We start from the raw sequence: 26,326 nt of genomic DNA on the forward strand, positions 1-26,326 counted from the left end.
ATAGTTACTTCTTTTTTATTGAAAAAGGTTTTTGTATGCATTCTATTCTGATGCAGGTTTCCTCCCCTCTCCACACTCCTCTGAGAGCTTTATCATCTCTCTCTCTGCCCACCCAACTCCACCATCTTTCTTTTTCTCTCTTTAGAAAACAAGTAGTCAACCAAACAAAACATAATAAACAAAGGAAAAGAAACAGAGAGACAGAGAGAGAGAGGGAGAGGGAGAGAGAGAGAGAGACACAGAGAGAGAGAGAGACAGAGAGAGAGAGACAGAGAGAGAGAGAGAGAGACAGAGACAGAGAGAGAGAAAACCCCAAACCTGTAAAAGCAAAAAAATGGAAACCTTAATATACAGTAAAAAGACCAGTAAGAGAAAAAAAGAAAATAAAAAGGAGAAAGGAAAGAAAAATGCCACTCAAAGCAATGGGAGACAAAGCGTTTATAAAAATACCATTAAGCTTATCTCGTGTTGTCCGTTTACTGCTTGACATGGGACCTGCCCTTAAGTGTGGCTAGTGAGACTCCGCTGGAGAAAACTGGTTCCTTCACAAGCAGATGTCAGTTAGAGATAGGTTCCTGTTATCTCATGTCCACTTCCCTTTCTGAGTGCTGGGATCTGGTCTGGCTGGAACCTATGAAGGGCTTGTGCATGGTGCCACAGTCTCTGTGAGTTCATGTGGGCATCAGTCCTGTTGTGTCTGGGAGATACCATTTTCTTAGAGTCCTCTGGCTCCTAGAGGCTCTCTGCCTCCTCTACTTCATACACATTGACTGCTGGTGATAACTAAGGGATGGAGACAATATATTCCTAGTCTAGATGGGTAATTTATAATCTCGATTTTTCATTGTTATTTATGACCTATTACTGTATCTATTTCTAGTTTATAGGACAATAGGAAGATAGCTTTAAAACAATATAAAGTTATTGGCAACAGTTTTTAAATACTCTTATAACAGAAATGGTAATGTAATATTTCCATGTCTTTAGAGAAATGTTTCACTTAATATAATTCAGCTATATAAAATTATATTCATAAAATGACCTCTGCATCCTTCAACTGTGTGTGTGTGTGTGTGTGTGTGTGTGTGTGTGTGTGTGTGTGTTACTGGGATCAAGCCTAGTGTCTTGCGTGTGCTAGGCAAATACTCTAACCCCGAACTACATCCCTAATCCCTTTATACACTTTTAAATAGACAAAACAAAATCAAACCTTCTTGATATATGGCACATTAGCAATCAATTCTATAAAATCTTTGATTTCTTAAGAAAATAGATGCTAGCAATTTTAGTGAAGGATTCTTTTCTCCATTACTGTTCTTTGCTCTGATGCTCCAGATGAAAGCTATTGGCATTCTTTTATAACGAGGATTAGGGTTTGGTACCATTGTGTTTCATTGCACTGTTTCTGGAGCTATTCTGTAGATGTCAGCTGGGTACCTTGGGCAACAACCTACTGCTTCAAGGCAGTAGTGTACTCCGCTCACTCCTGGGGGGCAGGGTCAGAGTGAGACAAGAAATACACTGGCAAACCAGGAAATGACAGTAAAACTGATACATTTCACAGTCTAGAAACCACGGAGAAACCTTCCTTTCAGAAGAAGATGCTTTGCTGATACACTGTGCCTGCTATAGAGGCGATTCAAGAAGTATGTTAAAGAAACAGTGGTGTTTAGGGTTTATTCCATCAGAATAGAACAAGTTTAAAGTGGTTTCACATGTGGACCACGAGTCTGATATCCTTTAAATTCTCACCTTCAGGGGCTGGGGATTTAGCTCAGTGGTAGAGCGCTTACCTAGGAAGCACAAGGCCCTGGGTTCGGTCCCCAGCTCCGAAAAAAAGAACCAAAAAAAAAAAAAAATTCTCACCTTCATTAATTAATTCACCAAGGTTTTTGTGAGCTCCTAATATTTTTGTTCAAGGACTTGAGGTAGAGAGATGAATGGGACAAAGTCCCCCATTTCAGTCCACTATACCTTTTTCGGGAGGTTAGGCAAGTTGAACTCAGATAACAGATGATGAGAATTAGTTCTCTTTAAAAACAAAAAGATTACTGCTGCCAGGCATGGTGGAGCAGATCTTTAATCCCAGCACTCAGAAGTAGAATCAGGTGGATCTCTTTGAATTCAGGGTCATCCTGGTCTGTATAGTGAGTTCCAGGTCAGCTAGGATTACACAGTGAGACCTTGTCTCAAAGAGTAAAACAAAATATGATTATTTATGAAGCAATGAGTTGTACATAAACCACCGATTTAAACACACTTACACCATAGCAAAAACAAGATATGACAAACCATTTTGTAAGAAATTACATCAAAGTAAGGAATTATACTAACCATTCCCTTTCTTCCTGGGATTTGTTATTTCAAGGTAAACACACTCTATCACTCTGTTGTATTTTCCATGTGAAGCTTCACCCCTTTAGAAGGGCACTATTAGCCACCAGAGAACCAAGCTGATGTCCTGTGTTCATGACCCTTCTGTCTTTCATCACAGTGACTGCAAAACCTGCCTGCAACACCAGCATCTTCCGGCAGCACGGCCCCCTGGTCTGTGATGGCTTCCAGGACTGTGAGGACGGCCAGGATGAGCAGAACTGCACTAGGAGTGAGGAGGGGTACACAGGGCTCTGTTCTTTCAGGAGAACCCCAATGATGCAAACAGCTCTGCTGCATTCAGAGAGATAGCTTGCCCCAGTTACCCCTGATCACTCCCAGTTTTAGCCTTGATATCTCTTGATCTGAGAATCCTATCCATTCTAGAAAACAATGAGTTACTTGTGTACAATGAGATACAGTGCGTGGGGTGGAATTGGATGTGCTTCTGTGCAAATACTGGCACATTTTGTGGTTTTACTAGCTTTTCATGCTAGCTGTAGGCTGGAAAATAAAGATTTGTCATAGAGGAGCCTAGTAGGCACTTTGAGGATACCTGCTGATACCATAACAGAAAGTGAACTATGTAGGTGGTGAACACATGCATAGTAATTCAGAGCATCTGTTCATTATTTTCCTCCTAACCGCCTAAAAGGATGGCAGGTACTATGGGCTTTGATAACTTGTTTTCTTCTTAGAGAGGAAGACAAGGCATTAGCTAAGAGGCCAACACTATTGATATGGCCAGTTCTTTCATGTTGTGTCCATCATGAATATGAAGAAGCAGTTGGAGGGATTCTAAGCTGTATGCTACTTGCCTGCCCTCCAGTGCATTTGCTTAAGTGAAGGAAAATGTCACGGTGTGGTGTACCTCCTCTTCCCTCTGTCACCTTTTCCCAAAGTAGAAAAGAGTGGTCCTCTGACTAGGACACCTTTTGCAGAGTTCCAAGGCACTCCCTCACATCTGTTTTTGTCTAGAAACAACAATGGCAACAAAACAAAGCTGTTCCTTCTTTTTGCTCACTTTTTAGGCATCCCATGCACCAACAGGACCTTTAAATGTGGCAATGACATTTGCTTCAGAAAGCAAAATGCCCAATGCGATGGTATAGTGGACTGTCCAGACAGAAGTGACGAGGAGGGCTGCGGTGAGTAGAAATGGCTTCTCCTGATTCCTGCATTCCCTCTTCCTTTATCCATTGTCCATTTTCATTGCCTCTGATTATCATTCCTCAGATAAAGACTGCTTGGTATCTAGGAAAGAATAATATTTATTAGTTTACTGGCTCTGATGTTGCTCCAAAGAAATACAAGCCCCAAAGGGTTGTTCCGTCTTCCTTCTTGATAATAGGAGGTAACAGGATGTTTTCTAGTAATCCCAATCAAGGAAGAAATCTCCTATGTGTAGAGCAGTGGAACCCGGTGAATGACCTTTAGTTATGACTCTTGACAAGAGCAATATTGAGACTCTTTATGCCATGTGTTCTTCTTAGGTGTTCTCTCATTAATAATGTCAGTCAGCCTTATTGAGGTCATTTACACTGAAAAGAAAGAGCTCTGATGATTAGTACATGTGCACATGTCTTGGACTTAGAAGGTCTCTCCCAAATGCCTTCCGTCAAACCAGCACACTTCGAAAACACTCTCAGCTCTTTTATAGTTGAAACCTCCTGCTTCCTTTCCACATAGCAACCTAACTCCATGGGCTGCTGATTATGTGAGTCCAGTTGTTACCACAGGGCCTTCCTCCACAGCATGCATCAGTGTGTAGACTCCAAGTCAGGGCATGCTCTCAGCAACAAAGGCGTGGTGCTGTGTTGGCGCTGGTTCCAGACCTATAGATTTCCTCGCTGCCAGATAACCAGCAGACTTCCAACTGTTGGCTTGATGAGTCAGTTCCCAACCCAGCCATAAATGTGATTAAATTTCCAGTTCTCTCTCTGTGTGTTTGTGTTTCTGTCTATTAAGTCATATGACGCTTCCTCTCCTAAAGGCTGTAGCAGAAGTTCTCCCTTCCTTCACCGCGTCGTTGGGGGTTCCGATTCCCAGGAGGGGACCTGGCCATGGCAGGTCAGCCTCCACTTTGTTGGATCAGCCCACTGTGGTGCCTCAGTCATCTCCAGAGAGTGGCTTCTCTCTGCAGCCCACTGTTTCCACGGAAACAGGTAGAACATCCTTACCTTTCAGACCTTACATCTGACTTCCAATGATGAAAAGAAATGATCAACTTAGTTGGGCTCATCTTGGGTGGGGGGTAACCAGTTGTGTGCCATTTTTGTTTTGTATTGATATAAAGAAAAAGAGCACAAAGGAAGTACGGAGGCTAGGCAGGTTTTTTTAGGCTGAAGAAATGGAGTCTGACTTTCAAATCATAGGGGCAAACATAAGTCAGTATATGGAATGAGGAGACGAACAGAATTGGACGATGGTTGGAAAGCAGAGAATCCTAGAAAGCTGGGGTTATTACGGAATAGATTCTCTTTTAACTCAGGGTAAAGGTAAAACTTAGAAGAAAAGAAATAACCCCACTTTAAATCTGTCTGAGATCTATTGGGTCTTAGCTGAAACAAAAAAACAATTATTCTAAAATTTTAAATAGAGTATTGCAGTGAAGTTACATAATTTGAGATTTTTTTTTCTGGAACTTACAGGATTAGTGTTAATTACTAAAATGGATCACCGATAAGTAAAATAATTGCTCCAAGCATTATGTTAGCCTTAGATTCTTTGAGTCTCTGGCACATTCATGTAATATCCACTCAGCAGATTAATGAATGTGTTATGGCGACCATGGTTTAGTTTTCTTCCAAAGCTTCCATGCTCTCTGTACCTCTATTCTCCCTGGTTGCTATATTGATTCTGTGGGAGATTCAAACCTTTTAACAGAGCTCCAAGATCCTCTCTGGTGAATTGGGCAAGGCATGATCAACCACTACACTGATCTGTAAAAATTCATGTGGTTTGCAAGAAAGTACTTCATTAATGCCAGCTTAAAGCACTGAAATGTCTAATCTGTTGATGGCCATATTATTTGCATTTAATATAATGCCCCAAACAGTACCTTGGTGTACATTATGATGCTAGCATACATAAAAAGAGGAGAATACATTGATTGCAGCCAACTGTGTTTATGACCTGTGTGTAGTTCATGAGATGTCAGAAGGCAAGAAATATTTGAGATACTTCCTCAAAATACTGTTGAGAGAATGTTCTGTATACAGCTATAACTCACTATTACTACAACAGCTTACTTCAATGCTGTGTCTAGCAAGCAGACACGGGAAGTTTGTGATCCTTGCCATGTTCCTGGACAAGGCCTGGGCTAAGACAGGACCTGGTAGTCAGATCTTCCTTTTCTCATCTTCATGGCTTTGTAGAGTACTTGCTTCCAAACAATTTATAACTCCATGCTTCATTCCTTTTCTACCAGGCTGTCCGACCCCACCCCATGGACTGCTCACCTTGGGATGTACGTGCAGGGGAACGCCAAGTTTGTCTCTCCAGTAAGAAGGATTGTGGTCCACGAATACTACAACAGCCAGACTTTTGATTATGACATTGCTTTGCTGCAGCTCAGCATAGCCTGGCCTGAAACCCTGAGACAGCTCATTCAACCTATATGTATTCCTCCAGTTGGCCAGAGAGTGCGCAGTGGGGAGAAGTGCTGGGTGACGGGCTGGGGGCGAAGGCATGAAGCAGGTGTGTATGGTGAACATGGTGTGTGTGTGTGCTTATTCCTCTGCCCTACAAAGGAAAGACATTTGAGCTGAGCTAGTTCTTTGGTGTTCCCAGAGAAGATTTACATATAACATCTCAGTGAAGGGGAAGCCCCAGTGAGACAGAGAGAGAGAGGAATTGTAAAAGCAAGACAGGACTGATCAATGCAGGCCTTTTCAAACTCGGGAGGGGTGCTGGACATTCTATTATAAGACAGTAATTCATTTTTAGGTTTAGAATCCCTTGTCCTCTAAAGAGGCGATTCACTTTTGTGAAGGAGAAATCACAGATATGCACAGCCTACTGTGCTGACTCAGAGAACTGTCTGGAAGGCTATGTAAGTGTGTCTCACACCAAGACTATTGGCCAAGGGATGGCATGACAGAGAAATCCAGCCAGGACCCATGTCCTCAGACTGCAAATTCTGACCCAGGCATCACTGCATCCTAGAATCAGTCCACGAAGAGGGAAAGAAGTATTACTTTTTGCAATTATCTACATACCCAGAAAAGGAGCCTATTTCAGTATTTAAAGATCGGGCTGTGTTCTTGGGAAGCTTCTCTATCAAGCTTGCCAAATGATTTGTAGCTGAATTTAAATATACAGTGAGGAGAAGAATCCCAGGTTGCTTGAATGGTACTCCAAGAGTTAGTGCCCAACTATCACTCCTGGGACACAGGGGAACAGGCGTGAAAGCACAGTGGCAGGGTAGCTCAGTGGATAAGGTAATAAGAGTCTGACCTTTGACTGTGTCCTGCTGTTACTTGCTGTATGAGTGCCATTGGGCAAGGCTTTGATCTGTCTCATAACTCTTAATTTCTTTGGAAGCAAAATGGGGTTAATAGAATTTATCTCAGAGAATCGCTCTGAGGCTAAAAGGTGATTCAATCCAAGGTGATTGCTCAAATGAAACCTGGAAGAGATGTAGTCCTTGCCATCACCATGATATCCGTCCCCAATATGTCTTACAGACAGTAAAGGCTCCCCCATTTTGCAGCAAGCGGAGGTAGAGCTCATAGATCAAACCGTCTGTGTTTCCACCTACGGGATCATCACCTCTCGGATGCTCTGTGCAGGGGTTATGTCTGGCAAGAGCGATGCCTGCAAAGTAAGTCTTCCTCTCTTTCCTCACCTAACATGCTGTGCTCTACGATGTGATGCTCTCCCATTTCATTTACACAATACCGGGGCTTATCTAGGGCGGGGCTTGCCTTTCCTTTATCTGAGTTGCCCAGATAATAATTATGATTCAGTTGCCTAAGACTAAGGAAATGTTGAGAATGAATAGGTTTAAAAAACCAACCTTCCACAGGAAGACACATACAGAGTGCTTCTGTGTTGCTCCTATTCCCTTAGCACCAAAACCACTGGGTTCCTTTACTTGTTACTCTGATGCATAGTTGGGGAAAGGGAAAACAAAGGAGGCAGACATGAGGCACATTCACGTAAGCCTCACAGTTGCCCTGGGAGCAGTAGGCATAGGTTCTTAGTCCTTTGGGGGCATTACTTTGGTCCCTTCATACCAATCTGTACAGATTGCTCCACAATCTACAAAGAGCAAATAGGTGATTCAGAAAACAAGGAGCAGTGAGGATCCTCCCAACATTGGCCAATCTTCGCTGCAATGCTGGCACCTTGTCTTAGAATGATGACGTCCATCTTTTGAGAACTTACTGGTAGCAAGTACTGGACGAGATGAAATGAATAGATTCATTCACATCATCATTTATCCCCATTCTATAGAAGAGAGTAAATAGAGCCTCCAAAGTTACCCAGACAAGAGCTATGACAGGTGGGATGGGAACCCTTTCCTTTCTTCTATTAACGCTACAGTTTAGGTGCTTATTGTAGGTGTGCAACTACCTAGCTGTGTTCTACACAAACACCAAGGCTTGGGCTTTAATAGACTTATAGAGCCAGTCTGGAAATGATAATGAAGACCCAGTTTTCCTATTGTCAGAATGTACCTAACAAGTTGTGGGATTACTGAGCTGAGACACAGGGGCTTGTCTGAAGCACTTTGTCAGCTTCACCTTTGACCTATAACTTTAACCACCCTCCAAAAGATGAACACAAACCCCAGCTATTATACAGGAAGATTCATGCTGTAGGAATTGCAGCTCTTGCTCTGTAGAGCCAAGATATAAGGGAATTCTCAAGTGATAACTCAGTGACTCGTAAGGCTGCTTCCATGGACCTGGCTGACTCTTTTCTTCTTTGTCCTTGGGTCAATGAGCCAACTTCCAAGATAACTGTCATGTCGTTTTGATGACGAAATGACCCTGAGCAAGGCAGGGCATATAGCGAACACTCACTAGACATCGGTCCTTCTCTTCCTACTACTTCCGCCACTGCAGTGAATGTAGTAGTTAATCCTTGGGGGATTTGTGAGAATTGCTTTCTCCTGCATAGATTATACAAGCATGAATTATACAGATTATACAAGCAGCACCATGTCAGAAGGAGATGTTTGAGCATAATCTATTAGACACAAAGATGATGGCCTGGGTGCTCATGAGACGGATGTCTTTATGCTGACATTTTCTTTATGCATAGGGAGATTCAGGTGGACCTTTGTCTTGTCGAAGAAAGAGTGATGGGAAATGGATTCTGACCGGCATTGTTAGCTGGGGATATGGATGTGGAAGACCAAATTTTCCTGGTGTTTACACACGGGTGTCAAACTTTGTCCCCTGGATTCATAAGTATGTCCCTTCTCTTTTGTAACTGTACAAGATGAATTTTTAACTGTGACTTTGATATGGGACTGTGCTAGATCCTTGTAAAAGAATGTATTATCAATAAAATTAATCATTTTTTCAACAGAAAGTGTCGGATTGAGCACATCTGATATTCATTGCAAGGCAGACTAATTAATATGTACTTCATAAAAATCCCCCAAAGATAAAATGATATTAATTCAAGGGTGTCAAAATGTTACTGACTCGTAGATGGAAGAAAACTAAAGTAATGTCACAAACCAAGTCTCTAAAATAAAGCGAGAACTAAGAGAGGCAGGTTTCTTCCTCTGTGTTCCCATGCAGGCAGAGATGCATACAAGGATTGAGACAAACTTGGTGTGCAGGTAAGCCATCTTAGGGAAGCCATACCTGACTATTAGCACTATCACAAAACTCAATGCGCAACACCAAGGTACCTCATAAATGGAAATAAAACAAAACACAGTAATTAACAGAGGAGGTAGCAACTGTGTTGGTTTCCAATCCAACTTGATCTATCCGGATCATGGTGAATCATGACTGCACAGGGTGCAATTTTCACTAACGCAATAGAAAGAGCTGTGGTGAGAGGTAGACTGAGGCACAACCATGAGCTCCTCTCTCTTGATACAGGTGACCAACAGTGAAGGGCCAGAGGCGTTTTGGGTGAGTGCTCTGAAAGTCAAACTTCTCAGGTATACTATCTCCTGGCTTCTGGTTGTTTCTGTGAAATTTGAATTGTCAAGATTTACTTTTTTTTTTCAAAGTCTTGTAATGAATGTTTTTGAAGAGCTGTAAGTCTAGAGTTTCCGCTCAACTCACTCCGTATTGGAATAATATTTTTCTTGTCAGAGGTCAGAGTTAACCACAGCAGCAAACAAATAAAATGGGATAAAAAGCATATTGGAGGAGAAGTAATGATACTATTATTAAACAGATCTCAGAACACACTGCACGGATCTGCAGAGAAAGTACAATCAAAAAGGAGAGAGAACAGGAAACGTTATTTTCCAAATTAGTAAAAATGATTGAAAAGTTATGACTACCCCGCGATAATGAATATTTCCAGTTCACAGCGCTTGGTTTGAGTTTCTAAAATATCTTTCCTTGGGATTAAGGATAAACATCACAACAACACCATCTCTCTGGTGGCTGGTGATAAAACCCAAGGGTAGGGCCATAAACGTGGGCTGGATGCCTAGAGCTGAAAGAGACATTTCTAAATATGTTCTCAATATTTCTGGAATCCCCAAACTGGTCTTAATAACTGTCTATGTGGGAGGAAGGCAATAGGAGGGGGGCAGTGGCTCTGAGAAGAAGGTCTAGCTAGAGGCAAGATCTTGGATCAACACCCAATACACACTTTGCTTTGCAAACGTTATTTTGGGCTCACTAAGCCAGTTCTGAGCTATGCATGGGGTGCGGAAGGCATTGTATGCTTCCTGACACACATACTTTTTTTCTCAGGTGGGGTGTTTATGATCCCCTCCTCTCAAAGATAAACAATAATTAGTAAATCAGTAATGAATTCTGCCAGGCACTGTCTTCTGGCCTGAGAAACACAAGCATATGGGGAGCTAACGCCGTGCTGATTGCCCTTATTACTCTCAGCGATACTGATACTGCCCTATGCCTGAATCAGGTGGAAGGGGAACTTTGGGGCTGTATATTATTCATCTTCCTGTGCTCAGAATCCAGGATGCTGCCTGTCACCCAGAAGATGATTCATAGCTGTTCGTTGATTTGGTAGATGATCCCTCGCTAGACAGAACTGGAGTAAGTTTCAGCATCTCACCGGTTCAAGTAGAAGGCAAAGTTCTGGGAACTGGCCCCCGCCCCCATCCCCCAACCCCCAAACCAGCCTAGCCCTTCCTTGCCACAGTCCAGCTTGCAGTCAGGCCTTGGGAGACTGTCTGCGGTCTGTATCCACACTGAAAAGCATTGCAGGTTGCACCCTGAACAAACCAGAAAAACAGCCCTCTTCTGCTCTGAGCCCAAGGCAGCAGGGTCCCACCCGCATCTACCTTTCCCGAGAGCAAGGTCAGCTAACCAAAGCCAGAGTGCTCCCACTCTCTAGCTTCGCCCCGCCCCTCCAGGTCCGCCACCACAGGTCTATCTGGCGCCGCCCGAGGTCTACCTGCCACGCCTGGTGGGTGGAGTGTGAGCGGAGCAGTCTCCCTGTGCTGGACTCTGCACCCTTAGGTGCTCGCGTCTTGGCTCTCAGTGGAGCCTCGGTCTTCCGAGTTGCCATGGAAGGGTCCAGGACCCCATCATCCCGGGAAGAGCTGGAGCTCTCGATAGTGGAGGGGCAGCAGGAAGAACTGACGCCTCTGAACAGCCTTCAGATCCAGCCTTGCTCCACCCAGGACCCTAGCCCCGCACAGGTAAGGACTTAGGGTTCTGGCGTGACAGCAGGAAAGGGGCTTGGCACCGCTTATGGGCGCGGGAGTGTCCTTCCATCGTCCGGACATGCTGAGAAGGGGAGGTTAAAGAATGCAAGAACTTTTGGAATTCCTTAGACCGTATCCCTTCATTTCTCAGACTCGGACCCCGCCTAGAGACTCTTCAGGAATCCTGTAGAAGGGCGTGGCTGCTCCTTTCAAGGGAGAGCAAAAGAAGTAGAGGTGGTGTTTGAAAGTTATGTAACTTTTAACTTGTTTTTCTTTCCTTCTCTAATAAAATTAAGAGTGATGGATTGAATCATATTGTCTCTCTCCCTTCCCCCACTTTCTCTCTCTTTCTCCTGTCCCTTTCTCCCCTTCCCTCTTCCAACACCCCTCCCCCCAGCTACGACCACCTCTAGCAGTATACAGTCAACTGTCTCCTACCTCTAAGTCCTCCGTGCCCTCCCCCCACCTTCAAACACGTCTTACTTTCTCCCACTTTTGTCATTGCTTCCTCCGCACTAAAAACAGGTAAAGAGAAGGAGGAAAGCTGCTGAGGTTAGACTGAGGGGTTGTGGACTTGCCTGCTCAGTATAAGGGAAATAATATCAAAGTTCTTCCTAAGAACTAGCCTCACTCTCTTCTCTTCTAAGGACTTCTCTAAGGAAGTCCTTAGGGGTGTGTCTTTTCTGATGTCATAGCTGAGCATTAGCCACAGATCAAATACTTGTAAAACATCAGAGAGTTTGAATACTGAACCACTTCTTCTGATCAACTCCAAAGGTTTGCTTAAGTTTTCCTGGGTACACTAGATTCTCTGGGCACTCGACCTCCATCCCTCTTCTGCCCAAGTTCTGACTTTAGTAAAAAATTCAAAGCTTGAAAACATTACTCTGTGTCCACAGTGATTCCTGGAAACACGGTGTGACAATGTCTTGCTTCATAGGTATCTTGGAGACTAAGTTGGCTCCTTATGTCTGCATGAAATAAGACCACAGATGAATGGAGTTTGGAAAGTAATGGCTGAAGGCCAGTGCAAGAAGCCATAATCAGGAACTTTCTGTATAATTCCCCAGGGCAGGGATTAGGCAAGAGAATTAGAAATACTTGCCTCAAGGTGGGGGTGAACCTGGAAGAAATTGGAATAGGGATGAATATTATTTTTTAAATACATTATGCAAAATTCTCAAAAAATTAAGAAAAAATGTAAAGGAAAATAAAAATTCAAACAAAACTTGTAAAAAAAAAAAAAGAAAGAAATACTTGCCTCTAGTTAGTCAGGTGCAGCACATCCCCAAAGATTGAGGCATTTTCCAGAAAAAAAAAAAAGTGTGTGATCCCAGAGAAGGCTGTGAAACAATGTTAATATCATATGCTCCATTTAGGCTATGGGAGCTCTAGACTATTTGTGGACAGCAGCTGAGAACTGGGTATCAGAATTTTATGATGGCTTAGGGCCTGCCTTGTTAAAACCATGCTTTGGTGTCCTAGTGACTTCCTTGTTAGTCAGATGTATGCAGATGTGCCAGACTTCCTCATAATTTGGCTTTGTAGGTTACTAAATAGCAACATTTCAATAACTGAGAGAATGGGGTAAGGGTAGAGAACCTGAAGAACCTTCTAGAAATACTTGAGTCATAGCATTTTAATAAGGAGAGAGAGAACAAAACCTCAAACCCTTCCCTAACATGTTCGCCATCCTCTGACTCTGTAGAATAGGTTGAAACGTGTTTCATCATGAAAAGCTCAATCAATGAGGTTCAGAAAGAACTGACTAGCACAAGCACATGGTTACACGCTTACCAATTGTGTGTCACCATCTTAAGTTGTGTGATAATAGTTCTGACCTTCGTGCTTATTTAAGTAGTCCATACACTTTCTAAACCACACGTTTTGTACCTATCGCTATTATGTGCAGCGGTGTAAACCATAAGTGCAGTTAATTATTATCAACGTTGAGGGAACTGCCCTAGTTAGCATTGAACTGTCAACTTGAGATAGCCTAAAAATCACGTGACAGGAGTCTCAGCTGAGTAACTGTACCGGGTTGATCATCGATCTGTGTGGATGTTTGTAAGGGATTATCTTGATTATCAATTGATACAGAGGATCCAGGCTACTGTTGGGGATATCATTCCTAGGCGAGTAGTCCGGGGCTAAAAGAAACTGGTTTGGCATGAGCCAGTGTGAGAGCCAGTTAACAGCATTCCACCATGAATTCTGCGTCAGATTCCTGCTTGAGGTCCTGCCCTGACTTCCCTCAAGGGTGGCCCGAGACTTAGAAGTATAAGGCAAATAAACCCTTCCTTCCCCAAGTTGCTTTTGTTCAGTGTTAAATCCTAAGGGAAAGAAATGAAAGTGGAAGAGGGAGGATGCTAGTTCTCTTGTTTGAGAGATGAAATAGCTCAGGGAAGAAGCTGAAGCTCAGAGATAACAACCTAATGGCGCAGGTTCACTCAGTGCCCTGAAGTTCAGATTTGGTGTCTTTCAATGTCTCAGGTCTACATTGTTCATCAATTTTAAGAAAACATTACGTTGATTCTGTCTCTGTCTCTGTCTCTGTCTCTGTCTCTGTCTCTGTCTCTCTCTCTCTCTCTCTCTCTCTCTGTGTGTGTGTATAAAAGTTGGGCTAGGAGTATATGAACAATTTGTCTCTCTTTCTTAATCTGAATTGGAACGTAGAGGGAAAGGAATGTAAACCATCGAACACAACGTTGTCTATTGTTACTACAGGTTAGCACCCTTGGGCAAAATATTGCAAAAGAAACTGTAGGTAAGAGGGCGAGACTGAGTGTGTCTTAGAGCTCATGACAGGGGCCCTGACTCAACATCCCAGAGATATCTTAGGTGATGGCATCATCGTTGTATTAACTAATAATATTCAGTAAATTGACTGCTCTGTGGTAACCAAGGTTTATCTGCGTTATCAAATTAGCCCTATTTTTTTATGCATTATTCGATGTAGTACAAGAACCAATTGGCTTTTCTGTCCCTAGATGAAGTGTGTGGATCAAATGTGAGGATATGAAAGTGCAGGTTTTCCTGTGCATGGACTTCCTGTTACTGCTGGTTTGTTTGTTTGTTTATAATAAACTCTCCTAATTGAGCCAAGAAGAAGACAAGCTTTTTGGACCAGAGATAGGTAATCCTGCCAATGTATCTAGATCTGGCATTAATGTCACATATCTAGTAATTTACCTGGAGAGTTGGTGGATCTCTTGTAGTGTTCAGAGAAAGACCCTGAAAATTCAAGGTTGGTGGATCTCTTGAAATGTTCAGAGAAAGACCACAGCCATCTAATGTGTCACATAATGTAAGGCCTCCGGAGGAGTGTGCAAGCACATATGGAGGGCGCCTTGTGGAAGAACCTGCCTGAGGCCTCTCAACAGATCATTGGGACACACCAACTTAGATCCCGCCAGTCTTCACAGCAGTCATACCCAGAGTAATGGGACCTGAGCAATCATCCAAGGCTCATGTGTTTCTGAAGACCTCTTTTCCAAATGCTTCAAAATATAATGATGGGGCTTTGGAAAGGTAATCAGATCCTGGGGGCTTTGACTTCACTTACAGACCTCTCTGTTCCCAGAACCATCATTTGGTGGCATGATTGGAAAATACTGGATAATTTAGGAAGTAGGACTTACTTGTAGAAAGTATTTTCTGGGTTTTGTCCTGGAAGTGTGTGTTTTGTTCCCAACTCCTTTGACCCTTTCTCTCTTGGCTTTCTGATTGCTGTGCGGTGAATGGCCTCCATTTCCCACTGCTGTGATGTGCTGTGTCTGCCACAGAATTAGCTGACCATGGTCTAAAACCAAAAATAAAACCATAGCCCAAATAAATCTTTGAGCGGTTTATTTTCAGGCATTTTGTTACAGCAAGGGAAAGCCAACACAGAATGCTTCACAGTAGGTTCCAGCCCTTCCCTCTCTAATCTCAATTTCATGACTCTTTATGACATTACATCCCAGTCCTTAGGTTGGTCTCTTTGGCCAGTTCTGTCATGGATCATTAGATGTTGCTTCCTGGGCCTTTAATACTTTCAAAACCCTTTCTTCTATATGCAATGATAAATATCGTATGCTCTCATTTCTGTACTGAAGTTTAAAATGTTGATCTTATAAAAGCAGAGAGCAGAAGTGCTGTTACCAGAGGTAGGGAAGGGAATTGGGAACAGAGAGATGGGGAGCAGGTAGTTAATAGGTAGAGAGATACAGACAGAAAAAATGCCTCACAATGTTCTGTAGCACAGTAGAGAAACTATGGCTGACAGTGGTTTATATATTTCAAAATAGCTAGTAGAGAGGAATTTGCATGTACCCAACACGAAAGAAATTAGAAACATTAGAGGTAACGGACCAGCAATCACTCTCATCTACCATGATACATGACACATGGGTTTTGAAATATCTCAATGAACTCCATAAATATATACAATTTTCATGCGAATTAGAAATAAATACATTTTTAAAAACTCTAAGAATAAAAGTCCTGCCTCCTATCTCCACTTTGGAACCCCCAAGGCGTCTTTGACTAACTTCCTCTTGAGGTTCCATTCTTCCCTGTTGTAAGTTTGATTCAGTGTCATATAGATTCTTGAGGTTAAGATCCTGATGGCCTTAATTCTTCATTACCGCTCTCTAGTGAGAAATTGAGACTATTTGCTGAAACCCAATGACTACCTCACAGTCTCCCTTTGCTTTTTAGGTGGACCAGGAAAGGCCCTGGAGTTCCTGTAACAAGAGCGTGGTTGGAAAATGTAAACTGTGGATGGCCATTGTGAGCATATTCCTGTGTTTCACTATAGTGGTCATTATAAGCCTGTGCCTTGTAGGAGGTAAGAGCATTGCATCGTCACACTGGGGAGACCTTGATGAATGCTTGTGACTTACACCACTGAAACCACAAATGTACTCAGTGCTATTTTACTATTCACGATGTGAACTGCACAATGGCTTGGGCAGCTCGGTGTGAGGATTCACACCTGTCCTCCCAGTTCTTGGGCGGCTAAGGTGGGAAGGTGTCTCTAGTTAAAGACCAGCCTGAGCTGTATTGTGGGCTAGAGGTCAAACTGGTTGTACATAGTGAGACCTTGTCTCAAAAGCAAAAATAGAAACTAAACTAAAATAAAACTGGAAATGCTGTGTGTGTGTGTGTGTGTGTGTGTGTGTGTGTGTGTGTGTGTGTGTGACATCAGTATGTGCACATGAGTGCAGGTGCTGCAGAAATCCAGAAGAGGGCATTGTGTGGGTGCTTAGAACTGAACATGAGTACTCTGAAGAGTCCTGAGAGCTCTAAGCACTCTTAACCCTGAGCCATCATTCTGTTGCTTAATATATGAGCTTGAACACCAATCTACATTTAATTGCATTTTAATACATGCTTTACTATTTTAAGTTATTTTTGAAATAACTCTTACATATCTGTTGAATATGTCTTGTGAAATGGTTACACGATACTAGAAATATACTGTGTCTGTGTTATCTCATTCGATGGCTGTGTGTTTTGAATGCAAAGCAATATATTTAGTGTCCTATTCTTTGTTGTTAATAGTTTGTCACATGTTCTTCTCTTATTTGCATTTTAACTTGATATTAGTATTTAAATAGTTTAGCCCATCTTCATGATTTTGACATTATATTTGAATAATTTTCCCAGGTCACTAACAATTGTCTTCTCCGGAACTTTAAGTTGTTACTACTTTAAGAGTCATTTCATGTATTGTTCAAAGATTTTAAGCTACTCAAGCTGGTAAACTCCGGTAGGTAAGTGGTTTTTACGTTGAAGTAGGCAGGTGTCTCACTGGCACATGCAGAAGTGGTTCATGTGGAGCTGGAGTCTCCTGAGGTCCATGGCCTCCATGAGGTCTGACTCATGTTATCCGGTCACAGAATGTTACAATGACAGTGGGCTCTGAGTCTCTCTAGTGGGATTCTTGGGCTTTCTTTTTTCTAGAAAGCAAATTTTCTTACTCTTTTCTTCAAGCTTGATGGTGTCTGGAAGATTTCCATAGCATCAGCTCCCCTGACTTTCAGCCTTTGAGTTTCTGACAAGTGTCTACTTAGTTAGACATTGTTTAGGTGGGATGGGTGATGCCTTGAAGCTGTGGGCTTGTTTTAAGTAGGGAGCATCTCTAAGGTGTGCTGTACCTCCTCCCGCATGCTGAGGACAATGGCATTGTTCTAGTCATTGACGCTGTCATCAGCTGCCACAGGTGGATGCTGAAACCAAAGCTTAGTCACACAGTCTCCTCCTGTCTCAAGTGCCTGATGCAATCCCGAAAGTTGACTGCTTTGCCTGGTAGCACCCGAGGGAGCCGATCATAAAGCAAATGGTTTAAGATTCTGAACTTGAAAACACAATACTGGATGTCTATCTAGTCTTTGGAACTCTCCTGACTTCAACTAAAAAAAAAAAAAGCAATCTGCAGAGACTTTAAAAGTTATTTTTTTTTTTGTGATATGTGAAAAGTTGTACTCCAAAATTTCAGAATAGCTTTTTAATATTATAATGCAAACTTAATTTTAATTTGACTGCAGATTTGCATCTTAACATATGTTAATTTCATACAAGAAATTACAAAAATAATCTTGCTTTTTTTTTCCCCTCCTAGGGAAATACTTATTTTATTTGGCATCTTGCCTGTCGGGCTCTAAGACTTGCAGGGAGAATCATAGTAGACTTAAAAATGGCAGCTACTTATACGACTTTGAATTTGAAAATAATACATATTCAGTTAATGCCATGGCTAGTTTTATGTCAACTTGACACAAGCTAGAGTCACTGGAGAGTAGGGAGCCAGAACTAAGGACATCCCGAAGATCAGGCTGTAGGCAAGCTTATAAGGCATTTTCTTAATTAGAAATTGATGGGAGAGGGCCCAGCCCATTCCAGGGCTACCCTTGGGCTGGTAGTCCTGAGTTCTAGGAGAAAGCAGATTGAGCAAGTCATGAGGAGCAAGCCAGTAAGCAGCACCCTTCCATGGTTTCTGCTCCTACCTCCAGGTTGCTGCCCTGTCTGAATTCTTATCCTGGCTTCCTTTGATAACGAACAGTGATGTGGAGTCATAAGCTAAAATCCCCTTTCTTCCTTTTGGTCATGGTGTTTCATCAGAGCAATAGTAACCCTAACTAAGACAGTTATCATATATCATTAATAGTTTCTTCTTATCTCTGCTTGACATTTTGAAATACTTTGAGATCAAAATTTAAGAGAGCAGTCTTTCCTTAAGGTTTTAAAATAATTTCGACATCATTTTGCTAAATCACTAAAAAATTCAGAGAAGAATCTGAGTGAGATAATATAGACCACAATAGATTAAAAGGGATCGAGACAGCAGGTTGACCTGTGTGTGAGCATGCTTACCACACCCAGAGCTGCTCTGCTGATAGTTCTGGGATGACAGTTGGCAATCTTCAGCCACTGCCCAATCACCAAGCTTATTGATATGAATCACATGTTTGCAGAACTGAGTATTGTGTGGGAAATAGGAGAAAGGATGATGTTGGGAGAGTCAAAAGTTAAGACTTAGACAAAGCGATTCCTTTGTATCCACATGGCCCAGTCTCCTCCTGTCCTCTCGTGAAACTCCAATCTCAAGATTCTTTAGTTCCCAGACAGGCTTGACACAGAGGAGGAGCTGACTATGCAGTGGAAATAGATGCAGAACAGGACAGTGACTGCATCCCGGATAAAAGGGTTAGCTAGCTAGGCACAGGGGCCCCATGGCAGGGTGTCCAGTGAAGAAGTCTAGCTGCTATTGTTAAGACTCTCCTGTATGTGGTGATATTTAATGCAAGGTGGCTGATCTGATTGTTATTTTCAGTCCTCTAAGGATTGAACACTTGTTATTGTCTGACAATTGGGGTGGCCTCCTCTGCTCTGGCGTGCACTGAGGTGATGACTGATTCAGAGTCATGACTCAGCTTCACATATGGTGCAGAGGCGGTGTACACAATAGGGATAAGAGGTCATCACTCCACCAGACTCAGTTAACATTGATAATTTCTTTAATTGACAATTTTATGGTGGGAGTTAGGTGAAGCTTATTGACTTGGGAGAACTAGTTTTGTCCTGGCTCTGTAGAGAATTGTATTAATGGACAATTTAATTTCCTTCTCCTTGAAGAATTGTAAAATCTTTGATGTGGAGATCATATATATGTATATGTATGTGTATTATATCTCTGTGTGTGTGTGTGTGTATATGTATGGTATGGTATTTAAGGGTATACATACATATGTATGGTATATAAGGATTATGTGTATATACACACACATGCACACACACACACACACACACACACACACACACACACAGAAAGAGGGCCTGGCAATCATTTTAAAACCTCAAATCCCACCCCCACTGATACATCCCCTCCAAGGAGGCTATTCCCACTCCAAAAAGGCCATATCCCCTACTTCTTCCAAATAGTTCATCAACTGGGCACTAAGCATGCAAATATATGAACTTATGGGGGCCATTCTCATTAAAACCATCACATCATGGGAGAGGGAGAACATTTACCTCTTTACCTCAGAGTCACTTTCTTTGTAGATAATTTGGAGAGCTCCTTAAGCACTTTCAAGTGTTTCTTTTTGCCTCTGATACCCTGGTTAGAAAAGAATAATACCACACTAAGAAATGTTTCTTAACGAACAGGTGTAAAGTTAGAGCGCTCGGAGGGCCCCCACATCCCCTCCCCCAGGATTGCAGTTGACCTGCCCACCTCTCGTGTCTGCTTTGGAAGAAGTGCTGTGACATGATTGAGCAGAGACTTTCTAAGTGGCGCAGCACTGAGTGGACTACTTCACTCTTCCTCTGTCTTTTGGTGTCACCTGGCATACTCCTTTCACAGGGAGATACTTCCTGGTTAGGGTGACTCATGGGGGAAATCCTTGGTAGATTGGATGAACAGCCGTGACCTACAAAGGTCCTTCAGGGCAGGAACTTAATTGCTATTCTCTCAACCCACTTTCTGAAAGTTACGTCCTATTTTTGCCTGACAGTCTTTCCATCAGATCTTTGGTGTTTTTAGACATTCCCAAGACTTGAGGTCTTACTTGCATTTCCAACAAAATATCTTAAGCATCCAAAGGTTCTAAGTGTAGTACCTGCATCTCTCCTTCGAAACAATCCTTCATGGGATTTGCCTTGTCACTCAGGTATTGTTTTCTCTTTCTTCTTTTACTGAAGAATGTAGAGGTATGTCTGCATTGAGATCTTGCTCTCTGAATATTCTAAACCTTTGTGTCTACTGACCCCAGTTTTATTGAACAATGGTGAATAGGAATTTCTGATTGTGAAGTAAATAAATATATATATGTATGTGTATATATATATATATATTCAAGTGCATATGCATGTATGTGCATATACACTTAAATGTGGAGTGAGCCATATATGCTAGGTAAGTCTTCCAGCACAGAGCTGCATATGCCTGTCTCCTGCCAGAACTCAAATTAGCAGTACATAAGAGCATACTGGGATTTCTGTATTGTTTTGTTTGTTTATTTCCACTATGGTTCCATTATTTAAAGTTCAAAGTAAGCAAAACTAATCTATAATTACTGAAGCCAGAAAGAACATTCTCTTTTGGGGTAGGTTAGTAAGGAGAAGTATCCATCAAATGTAAGTGATTATTTTTATTTTAACTTTAAGATTTCTATCAATTTCACATAATACATTTTGATCATATTAACCCTCATTCTTCCCCCTAAATTCTTCCCCCTAACTCCTCTTCCATCCATTCCCATCTCCCCATTCCTTCTCATGCCATGTTCTTGTGTTTTCATGTTTTTTGTTTGTTTGTTTGTTTTAATAATCTATGAGGTCTAATTTGTGCTGACCATATACTCCTAAGAGTGGGACCTGGTGAAGCATGGCTGACCTACCAGGACTACACCTTATACATAATCTCTCCCTTCCTTAGAAGCCATTACCTGCCAGTACCTCCTGGAGGGTGGAGGCTCAGAAGCCCCTCCTTCCTTTATGCTACAATGTTGATTAGCTTGACCTTGTGTGGGTCTTGGGCAGACAACCACAGCTGCTATGAATTCGTGAGTGCGACTGTCCCGTCCTGTTGAGAAGACTTCATTCTTGTCTTCCTGACTCTGAGATCTTAAACTTCTCCATCCTTCTTCCACGGTTGTCTCTGAGCTTTAGAGGCGGGGTATGTAGATGCCCAGTCATGGCGAGCACTCCACTGAGATGCATTCTTTGCATTTTGGTCACTTTTGAATTTCTGTCTCCACCACCATCCTTTGCTCCACGAAGCTTCTCTGATGAAGTTTGAGAGCACTACTCATCTATGAATATAAAGATTAGAATTTAGAAGCAGTTTGCTCTTATGTCCTTTTAGTAGAATGATAGTAGGTTATTTACTCCCGTGGCCTATAAGTCCCCCAATCATGGACTCTTGGCCAGATTTTGCAACCCCAACTGTGAGTTTCTTCCAGGGGAGAAACTCAGTGAGCCTTAAATCTAATTAGAGGGCAGTTGGTAACTCCCAGAGCATTCTCGCATCTATTGTGTCTGTGGGTTTATTTTGCTATACTGATTATTATTGTAGTTCACAGGGCTAACAGCTTGGTAAGACTGTTGAACATGTTCATTTGAATGTGTGTGTGTGTGTGTGTGTGTGTGTGTGTGTGTGTGTGTGTGTGTGTGTGTATGTGTGTGTGTGTACGCGCACACACATGTGAAGGCCACAGGTTGACATTAGGTGTCTTCTTCGGTTGCTCTCCACCTAGATTTTTGAGACAGAGAAGCCCTGCGTTTTATCTGTTTTATCTGCATTTCTATCAAAAAACACTGAATTTATGCCAAGACGACCTTTCAAAGTCCAGTAAGAGGCAGAGTTAGTGATGTATGAGACACAGAATTTGAGGGGGAAGCCCGAGAGCACCTAGTTTCTCAGCCCACGCTTTTCACAGGGCAGATGAGGTGACCACCTGAGTGGGGTAAGCCTGTGTGGTTGGAGTGGAACCAGGAGAACTGGAATAAGCATGCCAGTGGCAGTTTCTCAGTTCTGACTCCTGGCTTTGTGTGGTTTTCCTCTTTCCTCCAGCTCTAACTCTTCAAATATCAATTAGCTCTAGTCATTAGAACACAAGCAACACAGAGCTCATTGTCCTATGAGTTGCTCTGCAGGCCCTGGGGCTCCAAGTGAGTTTGGTTTCCCTTCTGCAAACAGAGTACGTCAACATCCTTCTCTTGTGATGGAGTGATGACTTCATGCCCATGCCCTGTCTCTTGGAACACTTGGAGACATGGACTCATAACTTCAGTTTCTAGTTTCACCTCTATTCTTGTCTGTGATACCACTTTCTCTTCATGGTCTCTGACAGCGCTGAACTGGAAGATGGTTCAGTGAAGCTGCTGACAATCTCTCCATATACTACGTGTCCATGCCGTTTTCTAGCACCGATTCCATTACCTGGGTATCTAGCTAACTTTCAGACTCAGTGCAGCAAAAATAAGTTCATGTTCTTCCCGTTCTTTACTTGTGGTTCTTCCTCTAGTCTATATCCTGTGGTGTCTGAGGCCCCTTGACCTAAAACCAACAAGATATTTATCATGACAAGTGACTCTCTTTTATTCTATTTGGTTAAGCAAAGAAAGCATTTCTGCTTGTACTTACTTACTGTGTCAAGGCTTTGGCTTCCACCAATACTGAGAGTTATGCTTAGTTATAGAAGCCAACAGGATGAATGCCTTGGTTTGCTCTGTGTATTTTGAGAACCGGTCTCACTATGAAGTCATGTATGCCCGGGAGCTTGCTATGTAGAACAAGCTGGCCTGGAATCTGAAGTGGTTCCCTTGCTTCTGTGCTCTGGGATCACAGGTGTGCACCACCACATCTGGCTTTATTAAATTCATTATTCTATGCATGTGCTCACCATTATTTTTATCCCCTCAATCTGTTCAGTGACTTATATAGATGAAGATGAAAATGAAATGCCAGAATTGTCATCAAACAAAACATTTTTCATCGTGCTCAAGATTCCAGAGGAGTGTGCTAATGAAGAGGAATTGCATCATTTGCTCACTAAGAGGGTGATTATGTCTTACGTATTGTTTACTGAGGTCTTAACGTTGGATTAAGAGTTTTGTTAGAAGAGTTGGCAAAGAGCTCTAAAGTAAGCTGCTTTGTTTCTCTGAATGTTAGCTGCAAAAGATGCTTATAATTGTGTCTTCTGGGCTGCAAAGCCAGCAAATGGTTTGAGTCTGGTCTGGACTCCAGCTCTGTGTAACCCAGAAGGCAGTGTTGCTTCACATAGGCTGGTCCTGTATTTCACCCATCCTGTATTCCTTGAAGATTTAATGATTCTGTGTGCCAGGGCCACATAGTCCTTGTTTGTGGGCTGATAATCATGTAGGGGAAGCAATCAAATAGTTACAAACAGTATAGTGTGTCCCACTGAGTTACATACAGTGTTGTTGGGGTTGTTTTTGTGTGTGCACATGTCAAGGCCAGAGGTTGACATCACATGTCTTCTTCAATTGCTCTCCATGTTATTTTTGAAATAGAATTTCTTTCTGGGAACCAGAAAACACCCAGTTTGGATAGCTTGACTGACCAGTGTGCCTTAGGCATTCTGCTGTCCCTGTCTCCCCTGCTCACATACTACAAAGGAGTTGCATCTAAATTATGTGAGATGGAGGTGGAAGTAGATGGAGGAGCTGGTCCTCAGGCTAGTTATAACATCAGGGCTGTGGATGTTATAGGACATACATACTTTCCTTGTCAAGTGGGGACAGAAAGCTGGAACAGCGGAAGATATTTTTTTTTTCAGAGCTGGGGATCGAACCCAGGGCCTTGAGCTAGCTAGGCCAAGCGCTCTACCGCTGAGCTAAATCCCCAACCCCAGCGGAAGATATTTATGTCAGGGGTCCGTGCAGTAGTCTACTGAGTCCGAGCACGCTGTGGTGAGGACGCTCAGGGGTTAAACTGACCAGGAAAGTAGGGAGAAGGACCTGGTAGTCTTTTGGTAGACTATATAAAGATTTTCCCTTGTAGGCTGACATGGTTAGATTTTCATTTTCTTCTTTCTGTGTGGTACTGCACAGTACTTGAAGAGAATAGTTCTGAGACAGCAGGGCATCTGAGAAGTAAAGGCAGTTGGAACTAGGGGCAGTCGCGGGGACCATAAGGAAGAGTTGAGATTTCAGAGGCATCTCTACTTGGAGGAACTTAGTGATTGGAACATGGCAAAGAAGAGTGTACCTCCAGCCTCTCAGTTGGAAGATTAGCTAGATGATTTGTGAAATGGTAAAGGCAGAAGAGGTACAAGGTAGAGAGGCTCTGCAGACTGACGATTTTGGGGATCAATCTTGGCTAGCTTATCAAAGAGTTCGCACAACACCCACAGTGAGACAGGGTCTTATTATGTAGCCCACACTCTGTCCTCCCATCTTAACCTCACCTCATTGGTGCTAGTTCCAGCCATGCACCATGCAGTGCCGGAGCCATGTCCAGTTCTAGAAATGTGGAATACAGGGCTCTAGACAAAGAAGACATCTTCTGGTGATCTGAGCAAAGGGATTTGGTTTTATAGAAGTAGGAGGGTTTGAAGAAAGGAGTAAAGGAAAGAGAGTAGATAGAATTTTCAAAATGCCTTTTCTTGTAAAGCGGGGACAGGGAGACGGGATGAAAGTACCTGATTTGTTAAGCATAGATTATTTCAGGTTATTGGTTTTTATAAGAAAGGAGAAAGATTTGAGGGAACTTCATTATCAAGCAAATTGAAGCTGGCCTGTTTGGGAAATCTAGCTTTCACGTCAACCATCATTTATCAGACAGTTAGATATGCATCCTAATTTCAGCCCAGTTACATGGAAACTTCAGTTCTTATGACTTTGTTTTGATGTTTTAGCTTGGGTCTGTTCAGGAGTGTACCAACAGTGACATCCTGTACATTTTCAAATGATTAAAATATTTTATTTATGAGTATGTATGTATGCCTGTGTGAATTTATAAGCATCATATGTTTGTGTCTGTGGAGGTCAGAAAGTGTCAGATCCACTGGAACTTGAGACGGGTGGGTTGTGAGTCACCTAGTATGGGTGCTGGGAACTCGGATTCTTTATAGGACCAGTACATGCTCCTAACCTCTAAGCCATTTCTCAAGATATCCTCCAATCATTTTTATTTAACAACTCTCATCTTTTGGTTGGGTTTCCAGGTGAACGTATGGCCAAAACACAATGCAGCAGGGCAACCCTCGCTTAGTGTCACTCTGTGATTCTGCTCTCAACACATCATTCCTTGCTTCTTGTGCCCTCATAAGCACATAGTCATTTTGGTCAAGGATAGAGCACTTGATGTCCAATAGATTGTTAATCATTTAGCTTTTGAGGAGGTGGGGTAATTGCTAACATAAGGAATTCCAATACTTAGGAAGGTGAAACATGAAGATTGCAAGTTGGGCTACACAGTGAATTTGCAGCCTAGCCTACAGAGTGAAACCCTGTCCTCCAAACCAAATCATCCCAAACCAAGCAACCAACCAAACCACAAAGATATAAAAATGTCAAAACAAAAATGCTTTTGAGAGGATATAGTTTACAATAAAGATTGCTCTTACAGCTGTCAGGTGGATAGCGTCTAGAACTTGGAATATGCTCTGTAACCAGGAATCCTATGAACCCAATGCAAAATAAAGTAGATCAAAGAACTGAGATAGATGAGTCTCCTTGTTTCCCCCAGGTAGCCTTTTTGTTCATTGTAATTCACTTTGTAAAACAAATATAGCCATGGATCCAGAGAGGTGTCAGCCAGATTCTCCCTTGATTATTTAGCAGCCAGTATTTCTGTCAATTTAGCATCTGAGAAATGAGTTGAAATTAAAGCAGAGTGTGCAGTCTCTATAAAAGAGATCATTAGTGCTGTTTGGAACGTTTGCCCTAGAGCTGTTGTTGAAGTTATTCAGAGTTCTTTTAGAAAATGCCATTATGTCCCAAATGCAACACCAAAAAGACCTTTAGAGTGTGCACTAGCCACGCACAGTCATACCTTCTTTCTTCTAATTTCCAATTTTAGCTTTGACATTTTCCCGAGTCTGCTATGTGCAAACAGAATGCTAGATCCTGGGATGACTAGAGGAAGGAACAGGGACAAATAAAAGGTTT

General features: G+C 42.4%; 2 protein-coding genes and 1 long non-coding RNA gene across 5 annotated transcripts in view; 2 read left to right on the forward strand and 1 right to left on the reverse strand.

Moving 5' to 3' along the window:
- Tmprss7 (transmembrane serine protease 7) overlaps positions 1–8,917 on the forward strand; it is a 35,845-nt gene extending 26,928 nt beyond the window's left edge. The window contains 6 exon segments of the mRNA NM_001105882.2: positions 2,495–2,605; positions 3,405–3,521; positions 4,367–4,538; positions 5,804–6,072; positions 7,062–7,198; positions 8,647–8,917. Coding sequence (NP_001099352.2) covers positions 2,495–2,605; positions 3,405–3,521; positions 4,367–4,538; positions 5,804–6,072; positions 7,062–7,198; positions 8,647–8,817 — 977 coding nt within the window. The 3' untranslated portion in view covers positions 8,818–8,917.
- On the reverse strand, positions 1–11,856 carry LOC148002597 (uncharacterized). Its single transcript, XR_015633082.1, has 3 exons — positions 11,684–11,856; positions 10,948–11,282; positions 1–3,627 (listed from the first exon to the last, which is right to left on the reverse strand). It is a non-coding gene; the product is annotated as an uncharacterized LOC148002597 (long non-coding RNA).
- The window catches only part of C11h3orf52 (similar to human chromosome 3 open reading frame 52), a 26,829-nt gene continuing 9,946 nt past the window's right edge, over positions 9,444–26,326 (forward strand). Inside the window, exons 1-4 of one of the 3 annotated variants that reach the window (XM_087576945.1) lie at positions 9,444–9,476; positions 10,502–11,194; positions 15,902–16,031; positions 23,124–23,251. In XM_087576945.1, the coding sequence (XP_087433071.1) occupies positions 11,060–11,194; positions 15,902–16,031; positions 23,124–23,251 (393 nt within the window). In that variant the 5' untranslated portion in view covers positions 9,444–9,476; positions 10,502–11,059. 3 annotated transcript variants of the gene reach the window in all.

Source organism: Rattus norvegicus, chromosome 11 (assembly GCF_021556685.1).
Source record: "Rattus norvegicus strain SHRSP/BbbUtx chromosome 11, alternate assembly SHRSP_T2T, whole genome shotgun sequence".
NCBI classification, from domain to species: domain Eukaryota; kingdom Metazoa; phylum Chordata; class Mammalia; order Rodentia; family Muridae; genus Rattus; species Rattus norvegicus.